General features: G+C 37.3%; 1 protein-coding gene across 6 annotated transcripts in view; it reads left to right on the plus strand.

Moving 5' to 3' along the window:
* Positions 1-17,095, plus strand: part of plch1 (phospholipase C, eta 1) — a 68,812-nt gene that overhangs the window by 22,090 nt on the left and 29,627 nt on the right. For 2 of the 6 annotated variants that reach the window (XM_026191884.2, XM_026191885.2), the window contains exons 1-6: positions 351-648; positions 8,609-8,755; positions 12,799-13,042; positions 13,411-13,540; positions 15,887-16,057; positions 16,614-16,707. In XM_026191884.2, coding sequence (XP_026047669.1) covers positions 465-648; positions 8,609-8,755; positions 12,799-13,042; positions 13,411-13,540; positions 15,887-16,057; positions 16,614-16,707 — 970 coding nt within the window. In that variant the 5' untranslated portion in view covers positions 351-464. Of the gene's footprint in view, positions 1-350; positions 649-8,608; positions 8,756-12,798; positions 13,043-13,410; positions 13,541-15,886; positions 16,058-16,613; positions 16,708-17,095 lie in introns of those variants that run through there. The other 4 variants (XM_026191882.2, XM_026191883.2, XM_026191880.2 and 1 more) reach the window with 3 other exon arrangements.

The following is a 17,095-nucleotide window of genomic DNA, read 5'->3' on the forward strand; positions in this document are numbered from 1 at the left end:
CATGCTCTTCATAATCACTCCATAAACTGCACAACAATACAAATCTGTGCGTCAGAGTAGCATGTTGGCAGCCACAGTCACACAGCTGCACATGTTCTGAAAGACCTGCGAACATCAGAGAGAGGTGGATGGGAAGAGCGGGAGTGGTGAACAGATGACCAACCGAAAGGTGGAAATGTGTATTTTTAGAGAGAGAGAAGGCTGTCAGATGAAGGTGACGCTACAGATCAGAGCACACCACAGAGGAAGATGAACAGCAGGAGTGTTGGTGTGCTTGCTTCTTGTTTTGAGTGTGGAGGCTTACTGTCTGGAGAGAGTGCGCGCTGTCCGTCAAGCCTAATTTGAGGAAAAGCGCAAGTGGTTTTCAGAGGGTTTAGCTACAGGTAAAAGCTGAGTGTGTTTCATACTGGGACTGAGCCGAGGCACACTCCTACAGGCGAATTTGGATTTTTTTTGCCGAGGAAATGGAGGAAATTTGTTCACTTTTTGGTCCAACTTCTTTGTCTGCTCATAAAGTACAATCCACCTTTATTCACGGTCCTGCTGAAAAGTCTGCTGCGTTAACAGTAGCGACCCTTTTGGCGCGTAACATATACCACATTGGTGGCACCGTGGCTGTACCACAGAAATGCAGGCTTACACAGACTGGTAAGTTGATGTCTGTGATGTCTGTGTGATTTAGGTATGTGTATGGATCGAGTCAATAATGCAGACTGAAGCAAACAAATAGAGCTGACTGGATTTTCATCATCCTTTGCTGACTTTTTTATATTTAAATTGATATATGTTGTGAAAAACTGGTATCTTCGTGTTTCTGTACAGGTTTTCTAAAACTGCGCATGAAGACAAACATATTGCATATTGAACACATCACATCCTGGTGCTATTCATAGCACAGGAGCAGAGCAGGAGCTCATGTTTATGCAATGGAATATCCCCAGAATAATCAAATTGCTCACTTTCAGCTACCATAACTTTGAACCAGCAGAAGAGCCCTCATGAGGAAAGATTTGTCTAGTTTGTGTGTTGATTTCTGCATATTTTATCTCACATTGTAATGCTGCGTAAATATAATTCATTTTGTCCTTTGGACAGCCAATCAACCGAGACCGATTCACATCTTGAATCAACTTGCATACACAAAACAAAACCTGCAGGTCATGAAAGCTATCGGGCAGAAGTCTCCATTCGGACAGCTTTATTCTTGTCTAAATGCTGCATTTGTTTTTCAGTAGTCAAACTGGCTCAGATAGTTTGAGTGTTGGTGCCTTATGCCACATGAATAGTGCATGAAGTATCAGGCAGATGCTGGTGAATATGAATTTATGTAGTTATGAATAAATTATGATAAATCTGTGGACTGTTGTCCATTCTAGTCGTCACCCTTAGACCAAATCTTAACAGAGATCTCATGTAGGGCCATACTAGAATTGAAATATTAGCCTGAGTAGATTAGACAGTCAAATGAGGCCACGGCTGATAAGAATCTCACATCAGTGTTGAGATTAAAAAAATGACAGTTACAATTGAAAAAGATTAATGAAAGCTGTTGTAGCTGATAATCAAATACCAGGTATTATGTGTTTGCAATTCCAGGCCTTATAATATGGATCTAAGTAAGAACAGGCTTTGTTCATCAGGTTATCACAGAGGCGTCTTCATCACCTACCCCATTAAAATATGTTTGAATTTCCTTGGCCTCTGTGGAGAGACAAAGCTTTGATCTGCTCTCTGCTGTGCGCCGACAGAGATGATGAGATTTTACACATGCATGCGTGCACGCTCATAAACACTCACACAGCAGCACATGCATGTGTAGCAACTGTATTTCATTCAATGGAAATGGAAGCTAAAAAAGTAGAAAAAAGGCTGCTCTTTATATTTTCCCTACTCTCATATAGCTAAAAAAATATCACATTTTTACACTTGGATGGAGCTGCTATGTGTCTAAAATCCTTTTTTTTTGGAAGGGTGCCGGCAAAGCACAAAGACCACCATCAGAGGATAATTCACATAAAAATGTCAAGTGGGGTTAAAAAGGCAGTGAATTCAGTTTTGCAAAGGTGTCTCTAAGAAACAGACAAGAATTACAAATTTGAACTGAAATGGTAAAATTCATATCTGCTCCTCAGATGGTTTAAGCAGAGAAATTGGACAAGAGATGAGTGTCAAGGTGTTCAGGCCGCCGATTATTTCATTCAACATCACTGATCTTCAAAGAGCTACTTAAATTAGTTCTCATCTATTATTATGAGCTGACTCCCCTCTCCTGTGTGCACATTAACCCACCTGCTCTCTTCCATTCTGCTTTTCAGCTTTTGGCCTAAGTTTGAGATTTGGCTCTTTGTGGTGCTTATCATGCAGATGGAAAACAGAGTGACAGGAGAATGCCTGCAGAAAGGTCAAGGAATAGCAGGGATGGATTGAAGAAAATAGAGCAAAAATGGAGATGCAATAAGGGAGGAAGTGAACTTACTTTAGGTTGCGCTTCAACACAAACTGATGATGAAATGATACCTGGATTTCAGTCTTCTGTTTCTGGAAAGCTGCCTGTTTTTGATGTTGAGCTGGATGGATAAATAAAAAAATGACTTCTGTATTCCCTTTGAGAATTTTCTTGTGAAATATATCTGACTGCCTTTCTGAAAAACATTTTTACATATTTATGCTCCGAGGGAATAGTGGGAGCATGGGCATGTACTTTCTAGGGCTGTTGAATAGCATTTATTCACTTTGGGGCTGATTTGTGATGTTTCACATCCAACTGCTGGCAGAGTGATGCTGTGAGCTTGTCTAGTCTGAGTCATGGATTTTACAGTCTGACATAGCGAGAGAAGACCCGGAAAAAGATTGTGGATGTGATTAGCATTACAGGAAACCCACATGTGACAGTGCCATCCATTGAAATCCATTGTTAATGAAGCTGTGGATTTCATAAGTGGCCATGAGAGATAAATAATGCAACATGTCCTATTTTCTTGTTTTTGATTAATTCTTTTCTCTAAATCTCTCTGCATCTTCAGTGTCCCATTATTTTCTACAGCCCTGAAGGCTTTTTGCAACACCATAAAGTACTCATCCATTATGAGCTGATATAAAAGTTTGTGGTATTCCCTGTTTTGTGATAAATGATTAAAATGGCTTAAAGCTGGGTATAGAAAAATAGCGTATAGTGTTTATATAACTGTTAGTGGGTCTAATGAAACCTTGTGCCTGAGATTCTATTTCTTCTGAACTACAGTGCACAGGTTCTGGTTGTATTATAGCTAATAGTTGTATGTACTGTAGAATATTTCAATGTCATTGTGAATTAATTTATTCATTAGGGCACTGTCAATGAGGAGCTTAATGAGCAAATCTCCCAAACAAGTTTAGACAGTTTGGTCAGTTTGATTTAGGCCTCGGTCCCACAGGCCTAAAGACCAGTTGGCAACCCCCTGGCAACCTGTGGTCCCAAGAGAAAACGCTTATTCCTTGACTGGTTGGCGAGTGGCTGCTGCCAGTAGGTTTGATGAAATTGATTGCAAAGAGCGTGCTGTAAAAGCGTCCCTGATTTTAGTTTGATGATTGCCACAATCACTTGTAGTTTGCATGGAAGACACCTGCTTTTCTATAAACACTCCCCAACTGCTTGCTGACTGGTAGTGAAATTTATAAAAGTGAGACGCAAATCAAAAAATAAAGTTCTTTCAAAGTAAAAGTTTAAAATTTTACTATGAAGGCAAGCGTTTCTATTACTGGTTTGTTTGGTGCTCTTCGCGGTTTCGTTGTCACTTAGCACATAGCTGACTAATGTTTACAAACAAGTTGGTGCCTTCCACACAGTTTTTTCAGTGACTGCAGCAATCTGCTCAGAATCAAAGAAATCACAAGGAAATTTAGCTGTTTGCGACTGATTTCACCAAGTGACTGCTGGTAACGTCCATCAACCACTCGCTAATAACTTCAAAGTCAAGTGAGGGGCTTTTGAAGCTATCCAATGTGTTAAAAGAAACATTTTTTTCTTACTATTATTTATGGTTGGTTTTTATGGTTAAAAAAAAAAAACAGTTGAAAAGAAACCAAAACAGCAGTTCATGCAAAAATATTAGTAAGTTCAGAAGTATGGCATTAGGTAACATTTATGTAACAAGAGCTGAAAATGGTGTAACAAATGCATCTGGTGTATAATAAGCAAAAGTGGAGGTGGGTCATTTACAGAGAACAAAAACTGTATTTGTTTTATATTTACATAAAAACAAAAATCTTGTTACCATAATCTAATAAGAGTAAATATATTTTTGTTAACTCGGTGACGCTGCCCTTTCCTTTTTATATCTTAGTCATGCCCATTTGTCATATCAGATGTTCACATTACTAATTCTTTTACTGAAATTCAAGCTTATCATTTATAAAAGGTGACCCTTGCAGTCCATTACTGTTGTCTAAAACATAGTCCTACCCCAACACTATTGATATTTCTTCTGATTTGCTGGAAACTGCCGGTTAGAGTAAATAGCTTGTTGTGTACTTTGCACATATTTGTATGTATCTTTTGATCTTTGTTCTCTTTTGTGTTAATAACATGGCAGGCTGTGTGACCATCTTTGCATTCATAATGTGCTGTGAACCTTCCGAAGCGATACGCAGCTATTGGACTCATATGTTTACGGTTGTGTCCCTGGAGTGAGCATCTGTGACTAAAAGAACTCATCTTGTATTGAAAGCCAAATTTGTGCCATTGCTAAGCCTTTCCTCAGGATAGAGAGAGTGCAGATTGTACTCAGCGCTCTGCTGAGTGTGTGCTCTGTCAAGTACGGTTAAATATGTGTTTTAGAGCCACAAGAGGTTTGACTTTTGGTGTCTTTAAAGATAATCACTCATGTCATCAAAAAATGCATTTTTAAATTTATTTCTGTGTGTTTGTGTATTTGCTATTACAAATATAATACAACTTCACTATATTTGACCTTTTTCAAATTTTGATATGGAGTCTTTAGGCAGTTTTTCTTTATTTGTAAACCCTGATGATTTTGAGTCTTCAGGTTCCTTCACCATTGATCTGATGCAGAAAAAATATACTAGTTATTATCATGTATGCTTTTAACTGTATTCTTCTTAACATCTTAACCATTAACATGCACTTTTTACTAAATAATATCATTGCTGTGTTTGTAATATGAAAAAATGTTTTGATATGTTGAGAGTTTTGTCACGGTCTGCAGAGGGCAGACCGTGTGTGGGAGTGTGAGGATCCAGGTGCAGACACAGACGAGGAGACAGTACTGAACTTGAAACGAAAAGCGAGCCTTTCTTTTGGCTGATTAAAGTGGCAAAAAACTGAAAGCACCGAGGCAAGACTAAACTAGAAGCTGAACTGGGAAAACTAAGAACTGACACTTAACTCAGACGACAGGGAAGACTGAGACAAGGAGACAATGATGCATATGACTGAGACAACTATAAACAGGACTCTGTGCTGGAACAACAAAGAACTATGAAATGTATACACGTATGCAACATGGACATGACCAGCACAGAGTCCTGAAACCTGGCATAACATGGGTGAAGTTGAACAGATGATGCGATGACGATCAAAGGAAGACTGAGGACTTAAATACACACATGAGGTGATCAGGCAAAGTGGAGACGCATGCGAGCACAGCTGACTAGAATGAAACATAATGACAATACAGGGGAGAGTAACACTAACTACAATGAACAAAGAACACCAGACTCTTCCAAAATAAAACAGGAAACACAGAGACATAGACATGGCACGAACTTGACAACAAGAGCCACACAGACATGAAACATGACAGGTAGACGCACGGACCAGGGAGAGATGAAAAAAGGGACTAAGAAACCAAGGACTAAAATGCAAACTAGAAATCAACTAGATGCGTTAAACTACAACATGTGACTACAAAAATATGCATTAGAACTCAAACACTGGGCCTCACGACCCAGTACCGTGACAAGTTTTTGTTTAGCATGAATTCTCTCTGAGTACATTTTCTTTTTTGATCCAAGACATTGAAATGGGACATGAGAACTTGAGCTTGCTTTCATTTATATACTGTGTTTAGGAGAAGAATTGGCATTTACCTTACGGCACCACTAAATTTTTAATGTTTTATGAGTAACTCTTTACAAGTAAACTCTGAACTGTATGTTTTATTTCTTGTTTTAAACTGTCAGCGATCCACTTTGGTTTATAAAATTAATGTTCACATAGTATTTACAAGCTTTTTTTTTTCTTTATCAGTAACCTCTTAATTACAGCCCCATGAAAGTACATGAATTACATCTTGTTAGGTCTATTACAGTTGTCCATATACCCTTAAATTCGATCCCAATCCCAAAGTAATCTCTTCATGACTAATTCATCAGTTTTTAGACACAGAGGGTTCTTGTGGGGAAATTTCTTAATGGCCAAGCAATTATAGAATACAGTAATGCTGAATAAGACATCAATAAGTGCTGAATAAGGACTTCTAAATGGCCCTAATGCTACAACTATGTATCCTAATAACTAGTTGACCGTGAATACTTATACCTTAATACAAAGTGTTACACTTTGTACTTTGTATTAATCGCCTCCCATCTTGAAGGGTTGGGAAGCGAATTCCTCAGCTCAAGCCTGTGGTGTGGCTCCACATTATACATCTAAAGTCAGACATTAACTCATCACCATAATCTACTGAAATGGCTTATAGTTTACAGTTAAACGGCTACTTCATTGCTTTTAAAAGTGGGGGAGCACAAACTTGGAAAATTTAAGATTAAGCTGTTTTATATACGTTACAAATTTTGCTGCTTTTATTCCATTCTTCATATTTTAATCTGCCTCCTATTATCTTTTTTCACTAAGTAGCCCTTATAAGAAATCGAATCATTGTGTACGATTTTAAAGCTCGTCACTGATTAAGTAAATTACCATCACACTCCTTGTTTGTTCCCTGTTCCCCTTTTCATCCTATGTAAACACAATTTACATTTCAACCAGAAGTCACATTTTTTTCAGATAAAGGTGAGAGAAAACACACCAGACAATCAGTGACAAGCTTTAGAATAGAGAATAGCCTTTATTGTCATTGTTCGTTGTACTCTGTACAATGAAATGCAGTCTTGTCAAGAGAGGGGGAGGCTTTTAAAAGTGTGTCAGCCTTGTTTTAAGGCCAAATATTTGAATACCTGTCACTAAAATATTAACCTTTCAGGTATTTCATAACATTTTTTCTGTTTAACCTCTTTATTCCCCTCTCTATTTTATTTAAGTGTTGCATCCATGTATGTGTGGACTGATGCATGTTAACACAGAAATGATGCATACTTATGTGAAAACATGAAATATGCACAGCCATGCACGCACACATACACGCAGAGGCGTACACACACTCCACTAATGAGGATGGAAATCTCTCCCTCTCTCTGCTGTCATCCCTGTCTATATCTCTGCCACCAGCTGTCACGCAAAGTAAAAAGTTTGAAGCTTTGTCTTTTATCCTTTCTCAAAGCTGGACAGTGCTAGACAGTCAAGCAATCAAACACAAAGTCAATTCTTACCATCATTTCAGTCCCTCTGTGCTCCTCTTCAGAACACCCTGCCCTCTTCTTGCCATACTCCTGTTCATTTCAAGTCACTTTAATTGAACCTTTTCCAGTAGATAACTACCAGAAATTGAGTTTTCAGTTCGTAGTATAGTGTAGACACACATATATACGATGCAGTGCATTGACAGAGAGTGGACCTTCACCTGCCTGTGTTTAATGTGAAAATGTTAAGCATCGGTTTGCGATAAGTGTGTGTGTGTTTCATGTTAAAGCTGATGGGCAGAGACTTCAAAATGCCACAGTACTTAAAAAAAAAAAAAAAAAAGGTGCACACACCAAAACTTGAAGCCGGGGAGTGAATTCATCTAAATCCAGTCACCATAAACTCTTCTCCACAAAGACAACATCAACAAATCATAGATTTAAATCATACTGTTCACGGTGAGGTCTGTAGATAATCCAGAATAGCAGCAACACAGATTCTGCTTTTGAATTATTTCAGTTTATTGGAGAAATCTATTCAATACTGTGAGACCCTCAAAGAGAATTGCATTCAATCCAGCTGGATTGGGGAAGAGGGAGAAATGTCAGAGACAGACACCAGAAACCACAGAAACACTAAAAATGAAGAAATCTGCAGAGGTATGTAACAAATTCAGCAGCCTTTAATGCAGCCCAATCTTAGCTTCCACCTGCTTCATCATAATGTGAAGATTTTTTTCCTCAAACAGTTCTTTAGGCTCTCTGTGAAACTTAGAACAGAGACATACACATTAGACAAGTCTCTCTCTCTGAGATCGCTCTACTTCTTCCTTCTCTGAGCTGCTCTCATGGGGAGGTCAGCGGGGTAACAGAAAAGCAGCCCTGTGTGTTTACACAGAAGAATCTCTGTTCATTTTGGTGTCTGACCCACATCAGCTGCTGGCTCAACTACTAACTGTGTGACTCTGTGACACTTTGCCACACTTCTTCCTGAGAAAATACAGTTAAAGCCAAACACCTGTTCCTTTTTTTGTCTTGATACGGTTCTCTGCTAACCTTGTTTGTGTTTGTGTGTCTTCGTTATTTGCAGTGGAGCGATGCATGAGTGTTATGCAGTCAGGGACACAGATGGTAAAGCTGAAGGCTGGATCCAAAGGGTTGGTAAGGCTCTTCTACCTGGATGAACATCGTTCCTGCATCCGCTGGAAGCCCTCACGCAAGAGTGAGAAGGCCAAGAGTGAGTATGCGTGCATGCACACACACTCCTCTGCATCGATACACAGATTCAAAATAATATACACAAACTATTTTTGCATCTGTCCTTCTGTCCGGCTTTCTATCAAATTATGGTATAATTTCTAAACATCGTGGATACATTTAATGGAGAAAATCTTCTTTATTACAACTTTTTTTCATAGTTTGTCTAAGTTGAAGTAGCACTGTACAAGCCTTCAACCTAAGTGACCATATGGGTGATCTGCCTTGAGTCTGTGCATGCGATTTCAGAGTAAACATCTGTGAGGCTCAGGCACAAAAACAAATAAAACAGAGGACCTTAAAAGACTCCTTCAGACAGATTTTTTTTTGGGCCTCATTTCCACTATGGTCCAAAGATTTGTACTGGATCTTAAATGTCAAGCACACTAATCCCCTGACATATCAAAAAATTGGGTGTTTTTTTAAATGTAGTTTTTACAGGCAACCATGCTATGCTTTAACCTAGTCTATTGGTCAAATGGTTGCTTTTGTAACTCAAGAGTGCAAAATAGTGACTGAAAACAAATGCTGAGAGGAGTTGACCAACCAGAGAAGTTCTGGGAAAGGTTTCTTTGTTGAAAAAAGCTCTTTTGTTACAGTGAGAAATACTCACGATTGAAAGTAGTGTATATTTTTGATTAAAAATCAGAAATGAGCAGAAGTATTTTGTGTTAAATCAAGTGATTTGTGGACCCATCCATCAACCCCAACTCTGTTTGTAGTTTGCCATATGACCAAAGTAGAGTGCAGACATTTTACAGTTGCAGCATGAGATATATCTATTAATAAAAATCAGATAATTTCTCTGTTTCATGTTCTGATTTTTCCCATTAGTTGCTCAAGTCCACCTCAAATTGCTGGCCTGCCCCTTTAGTTGCTGAGGTGATTGTCCTTCTTAATTTTCTATATATGAGGAAAATGTGGACTTTAAAACATTCTTCATTTTACATTATATGACTTTTCAGCTGGTGGAATAAATATGTGGTACTGCTGCATTTTGCGGCAATAGTTTTACAGCTTGTTTTGCAAATTACCACATTTTGTGCAACATCCTCCTTGTTATATCCAAACGACAGCGAGTCGCATTCCCTTGCTCGTCTGAAATTGACGCTGTTGCCATATTTTTCCTTATCTGGTAGTATATAAATACGCATGGTGAACGCAGTGGTTGGGAGGGGTGGATTAATGATGCATTCGCAGTGTGTGGGAGAAAAAAATAAACTCAGTCAATCACATGCAGACAGCTTTATATTGCCTGTGCAATTTATGTTCGGTGGTTACAATAAAGCCATTTTAACCATTGTACGTGGAAAAACTTGTGATACATAGAGTATATTGCTCACCGCTAGCTCCAACAAGACTGTGCTATAAAGTGCTACTATTAAAGTACTGTGTCATACATTACTGTAATATTCTAAGATCGCTGCATCTTACTATAACACACAAATGTTTTTATCTCAGTGAAGTTCTCTTAAAAAATCAGTAGCTGACCAAAATTTGCACAAAGGTACATATTAGGCCCCTCAATGTTCCTATGTATATTATGGATGCAGATATTATGATATCAAAATATTGCCTAGCTACTGCATACCAACAGGCTAAATTGACCTGTTTGTTTTTATACATCTTTAGCACCCTAGGAAAGCATTGTGTCATTTTTATTTCACAACAGTAACATCATGTTTACATACCCAAAACTTGAATTGGCTGTGATATATCATGACATCATTATGCTGCATAGCTGCCTCCTAAAATGGCCTAAAGAGGACCAAAAAATATTGCAGCATTCATTAGATTATTAATATGAATTGCTGAATTTGGAAAAAACAAAAAACAAATCCTAAAATAATGGCATTGGTATTATATATTGTTATTTACACCTGTGTAACTTGTTGGAAAGATTGTGATTTGGTTTAATACAGAAAAAAATAATCTGCTATGGGTTGAAACAAGGCGCTTTTGTTGTTTAGATCTAAACAAATGAGAGTGAGATTACAAACCCCACTCTGCTCTTTACATGCCTAATTGTCTGATCACGCAGATGTTGCACTATTAGACATTGTACTGTTTCTAGTACAATACTCAACAGTTAAAGCTATAAAAAGCTATCAACATAAGATTATTTCTACTTACATAATAATAGCACTAATAATACTTTTATTTATTTATTTATTCTTAGCACATATCATGTTTCAAAGTGCTTGACAGATTGTGCAGCAGTAAACCTTTTTCCTGGAATGTCTGTTGAAGTTTAATAATCTGAGTTTGCCACATTGCTCTGGCTCTGAGAGGATTATCGTTATATGTTTCACGGCCCCCTCAAAGCATCGTTAGCACTTTTTTATTTTATATCAACCCACTGAGGCATACATCTGTCTATGGACCTGTCCTTAAATGTGTACATGGCAGTGTGTGTGTTTGTGTGTGTCTGTGAGTAGACTGTCAACATTAGATAAGCCTCTTAGATACTCTCCATTGACATGATTAAGAGAAACACACAACAGCTGCATGAATATTTCTTTGAAAGTGTGTGTGTGTGTTTCTAAGCAGTATCAAAACAAGGCGGCCATATTGTTACTTTCTGTCATACTGTAGCAGGATTTCAGAGATGAGATAATGTAACAGGAAGTGACATGGTAAGAGTGTGATGGTGGATAATTTTGGAATGGATCATAACAAAATTGATTTTAGGATGAGTAGAGAGGCAATTAATTTAATGAAAAACTCATCAATTCTTTAATTAGTCATTTAAATATTATGCTAAAACAAAAACGTTTACTCTTCTGAGTAAGGGGCTTTGTGCGTTGATGAGAGTCATTAACAAAACATTTTATAGACATAAGGAAAAAAGCAGCAACTTGAAGTGATGCATTGAGTGGATTTTAGATTCAGCAAAGGTCATAGTTTACTGCAGGCACTCTCTCTTTCCTCACAAAGGCACAGACTCATAGTTAGCTGGGTTTATACTGAAATCTCATTAGGCTGTGATATTCTGCAGCATATAGGAGCAGCTTATGTTCTTTCTCTGCCTTTATGTATTTCACATAAAAGCAGTGTGTGAAGGAACTGGCATCTTTTTAATCATGGTGATTTTTCAAAAAGCTTTTCATGTTCTTTTCATGTTATCCCTTGTTTTATGTTCTGCTGGCTTTGTGTTTTTGTCATTATGCTTCTGTAGGTTCTTCTGTTTCTTGAAGTTAAAGACAATTAATTTTGTTAATCCATTTTTTTTCAATTTGTCAGCAAATAATGAACTTTAAATTTTCCATCCTGTCTCTTCCAGCCCTCAAGCCCATTCAACCTTATTTAAGAATTCGTCTTTAAAAACTATTCTCTCCTTATTTCTCTTCTCAGCCCCCACCTGATTTTATCATCTTAAAGGGGAGTTCTCCTGTCCTATAGTCACCAAGTGTTTGCTAACTTGAAATAGTGTGATTGTTGGGGTTTTCTCTTTAATAATTTAGGGTCTTTACCTTGGAATAGAAATTGCCTTGAGACAACTGGCTCCATATAAATAAATTTAAACTGAACCAAATGCATATAATTTTTTATTGATTTTTTTTTAAAAAAGTGTTTGGGTGCTGCTTTTGTCATTTTTTCTTTAGATTAAACATCAATATTTTATAGTACACTTTAATTTAGAGCAAATGTGCATTCACGGGATAAATGTCTGTGTCTTAAATGTAAACAGATGGCATAACTCTATCACTTTTCAATATATCTATATCTATATCTATAGATATAGATATAGATATAGATATATATCTATATCTATATCTATATATATATATAGATATTTTTTTTTTTACCAACAATGTTATACCAAAGCTTTAGTTTTTATTACTATAATACCTATTATACCAACTAACTAGCTACTTTTTTTCAAAAGTTTCATATCAGCAGCCTTTCATTTGAGTTGTTATTCAGTATTAACTAGAGAGACAATTATTAATGATACCTAAAAGCTGCCTTTTTAATTTATTATTTTTTTCCTTTCTTTCCATCTTTTCTTTTCACTATCAGTCACCATCGATTCACTGTATAAGGTGACAGAGGGCGGCCAGTCGGACATCTTCCATCGGCATGCGGATGGCACCTTCGACCCTGCCTGCTGTTTCACTGTTTATCATGGAAACCACATGGAGTCCCTTGACCTGGTGACATCAAATGCAGAGGAAGCCAGAACCTGGATAACTGGTCTTCGCTACCTGATGGCCGGAATCAGTGATGAGGACTCTTTGGCTAAACGCCAGCGTACACACGATCAATATCCTTTAAACAAATAGCTACAGAGAAATCATGAACATCGGTTTTCTAGGAAGGAAAAGAGTTTTGTATTCATATTTTTTTAAGTTCAGAAGGAAACATTTAATCCTTTAAAATAAAATTCTTCACCACAATGCAAAGTATAATTGTTTTCCTTAAGAAAATAACTTTGCATTCATGCACGTCGTCAAAAAAATTATTTCTACTATTAAAGCTGGCAATCAGCATATTTTTGCCTAAACTTTTTTCATCCATGTTTGTCAGTGTTTCCTATTAAACAAGTGGAAATGCAAAAAATGATCCTGACAATTTTTATAAACATAGAAACATAAAACCTACGTCTTTTTCCTTAATGTGTTTGTGTCTCACATGGATGAAGCAGACATTTGAAGAGGCCGATAAGAACGGAGATGGCCTGCTAAACATTGACGAAATCTACCAACTTCTTCATAAGCTGAATGTCAATCTGCCACGCAGGAAGGTCAAGCAAATGTTTCAGGTTAGAATATGAAACCATTCCAAATGAATTTATATATTTTTTCTGTGTATAAATATTTAGGTCAACATAAAGGTTTTCCATTTTAGCACATTAGAGGAGCTCAGCTGTTGTAATTATTATGCCTGTGTGTAATTCAAATATATATGTTAGAGATATTTAGTAGTATTTTAGCCCTTATGCATGAGATAATTTTATAGGAAAAGAACATTTTAATGTAAGAACAGTAGTGATAGTGAGGAATGTACCGGCTGCAGACACCAGGAGTGTCAGTCTCATTTTTCTTCATGGGGCAAATACAGCCCAGTTTCATTCTGTCTAAATAAGTTTAAGTACACATTCAACCCAAGAGATGCCCTGAGAAAAATTATTGCAATTTCAACACACCATTTTCAACTTGGTTTTAGTTTCTCTACACTATAAAGCAATGCAGCTGGAGAAAATCGAGGAAACTAATTAGTTGTTCACTGGAATTGCAGAGGCAGAAATAAAGCAATAAATTATATGTGAATTCACAGATAATTTCTATTATTTTTTATTATTATTTACCTTTAATGGACCAGTAATTTTTATATCTTTATAAAAAAGAGACTGTAAATACAGTTAAACATTCACATTGTATGCCCTCCTCATCTGAAATTTCCACATTTTTCAAAGCCATTCTGTGGGCAGGATTGGACCCTCTTGTAGCCCCCCTGCCACAGACTGTATATACCGCAGGCTTTTCTAATGTTAATTATTGTGTACTTTAGGAACGTACAGCATTAAAAATAAAGCTCTTACTTTTAAGTACCACAAAAACAAACATAAATGACACATGGTACTCCCTCCCCAACAAATGTATCCAGCCACAAAGACATCAGAAGTAATTACAACAATCTGACAATTTGTTAATTAACTGGGCCGATTAATTAATTCTTGCATCCCATCATCAAAAAAATAAAACTCAACTGCTTGATTGCCTGTGTAGGTGTCCTGGCACAATAGGCAACTAGGGCCACAACTGTCAAGTTGCTCAGGTATGACTACATCAGAGAAGTGTTGTTGTTCTCTCAATTTAACAAAAACAAAAACTCAGCTAAACCATACTTAATGAAATCATTGGTGGGCCTATTGCTCAGATGTAGAGGCTGAGAAATGGTTTCAGTGCCTTTAAGCTTTTAAATCGCTCTTCATGAGAACATGTTGTGTGGTAAATCCCTATTTAAGCCAAGAATTACATCATTTTTTAAAATAAATCTAATTTGCTGATATGAAAAATCTGAACAGTATTAACCCCTTTAAGCCTCCTCTTCTCCAGTCTTTCATTAGTTCACAGATGATACAGTGAATCTCAGAATGTTTCATCCTCTCACAATGGAATAAATTGAAAGTGTTCAGTCTCTGCATTTAGATTAGAAAGAAAATTTCCTCAATATATCTTTTTCCAGTGACGCACCAGGAGACATCATCACCTGAACAGCTTTTGGTGCTTAAAATATCCAGAGTCTGTCTGTTTTCTGTCCATGTATTCCAAGTCAATCACAGTGATTTCTCCTTTTCGTTGTGTGTAGATTCTGTCTATGATCGAGTTCCCAATGCTCACAGTGAACTCATTATGGGATTGCGATGGAGGCATTAGCTAGTATTATTAGATTTAGTGTCGAATGGGCCTCCGTGAGATCCAGGTAATATGAGATGTTGGATCCCACCGAGCCGGTGGAGCGTGGTGGCAGGATAGAATGAGGAGCGAGCCCAGCTGTGTATGTCCCCTGGAAACATCTAGTGAGATATGAGTTTCAGAAGAAAAAAAAAGAGAAAGTGGTAATGTGTTTATATATAGAAAAAATGCTGGTCCATGGTGTCTGCTTGGTGCTAGTGTGAACCTGTGCTGTATGAGTGTAAAAGGATGAGACAGTATGCAGCTACCGTGTGCACACCTGCACAGTTTAAGACTATTTGCACGTTGGTAGGATAATAGCTTTTCAGTTATAGGACATGGAATATGCAACTTCTTGCATTATGATCATTTGGATCAAATATCAAGGAACATATAAATTAACAGGTGGGAAGAACTCATGGCACTTTTCATACTGCAGACAAAATGTCACATTGAACTGCAGCTTCACTGGGAAGAACAAGCGCCAACGGTAGATTTATTCAGAACTGAAGAAGATTAACTTAACATGACACAGAGTACAACAACGTTCAATTGTAATAGTTTTAATTGTGAAACAATGAGCAGAATTTCTGTCTCAGCGAAGCCTTGTGCTGATAATCACACTGCAGAGCTTGAGTGTGCATGAAAATAATAGGCTTTCCAAGCTATCGTCATATCGCCAATGACATATCACTCTGTCATCATCACAGGAAGCAGACACAGATGATCAACAGGGCACTCTCACATACGAGGAGTTCTCTGTCTTCTACAAGATGATGTCTCTGAGACGGGACCTGTATCTGCTGATGATGGCATACAGCGATAGGAAGGACCACCTGACAGCTGAAGAACTGGTCAACTTCCTGCACAACGAGCAAAAGGTGCGCCAATCGAATTCTCAGCAAAGGATGTTAAAATCCATCACAGTTTTATAATGAGAAGTCCAGAGTCTCAAAAATCAGCTCTCTTAATTTTAATTTGGCCTCAGAAAAGAGATTCATTATATTCCTATTCACGCTCTCCTTGTTGCTCCAGTGTCTAACTCCCTTTGCCTAAGCTGTCTGCCCAGAGGAATCTGCTCCACTAAGCCAATGTATTGCATCTAAAATTGGTTTGTGTCATGGGAGCACTTGGCTTGTTTTATATGACTATTCTATGCTCTTTTTCTTTCTTCTCAAGGTTTTCTTTTTTCTTACAGAGTTTTTACTTCTTACATTTCAGTGGTGTAATTTTTCATCACGCCCCATTTTTTGTTCCCACCCTAATATACTCAGGTTAATATGTTTCTAAAATTGAGCTGCTGAATTTAGTACAAAAATGGGAAGTAACACTGACTACTTTGACCTTCTAGACTTAAATGAAACTGTGTATTTACTGCCTTTCAAATGCTGCAAATATAGGTCTTTTCACATTTTCTGTTACTTTTTTTCTGTATAGATGACCAATGTGACTCCAGAGTATGTTGCAGAAATCATTGACAAGTTTGAAGTGTCAGAAGAAAATAAACAACAATGCGTTATGGGGATTGAAGGTAACTTTAACTTCTTTATCCTCCCTTTCAGAGTTTTCTATTTGCATTTCTAAATCTTGGACGTTGTCAGCCTCTCTCTTTCCTTCCCTGTGTTTGTCATGGCACATCATCACTTTGCAACACCAATGCTTATACTTTTATTTGCAATTAGTTTTCATACTCTTAAGATCAAGACCAGCTATTGATAGAGTTGATGCCATTTTGGTTATTTGGAGGTAACAAAGGGGCCAGTTAAAAAAAAAAAATTAATTATGAAACATTATATTACCCTTTGTATGTCTCCAGGTTAAAATTCATAAAAATATTTGACATTCATAAACAACTTTTCTTAATATTAGCTGTAAATTCCAATCCTCATAATGGAAATTCTATAAACTGCTAGCAAGAA

Source organism: Astatotilapia calliptera, chromosome 14 (assembly GCF_964374335.1).
Source record: "Astatotilapia calliptera chromosome 14, fAstCal68.1, whole genome shotgun sequence".
NCBI classification, from domain to species: Eukaryota; Metazoa; Chordata; class Actinopteri; order Cichliformes; family Cichlidae; genus Astatotilapia; species Astatotilapia calliptera.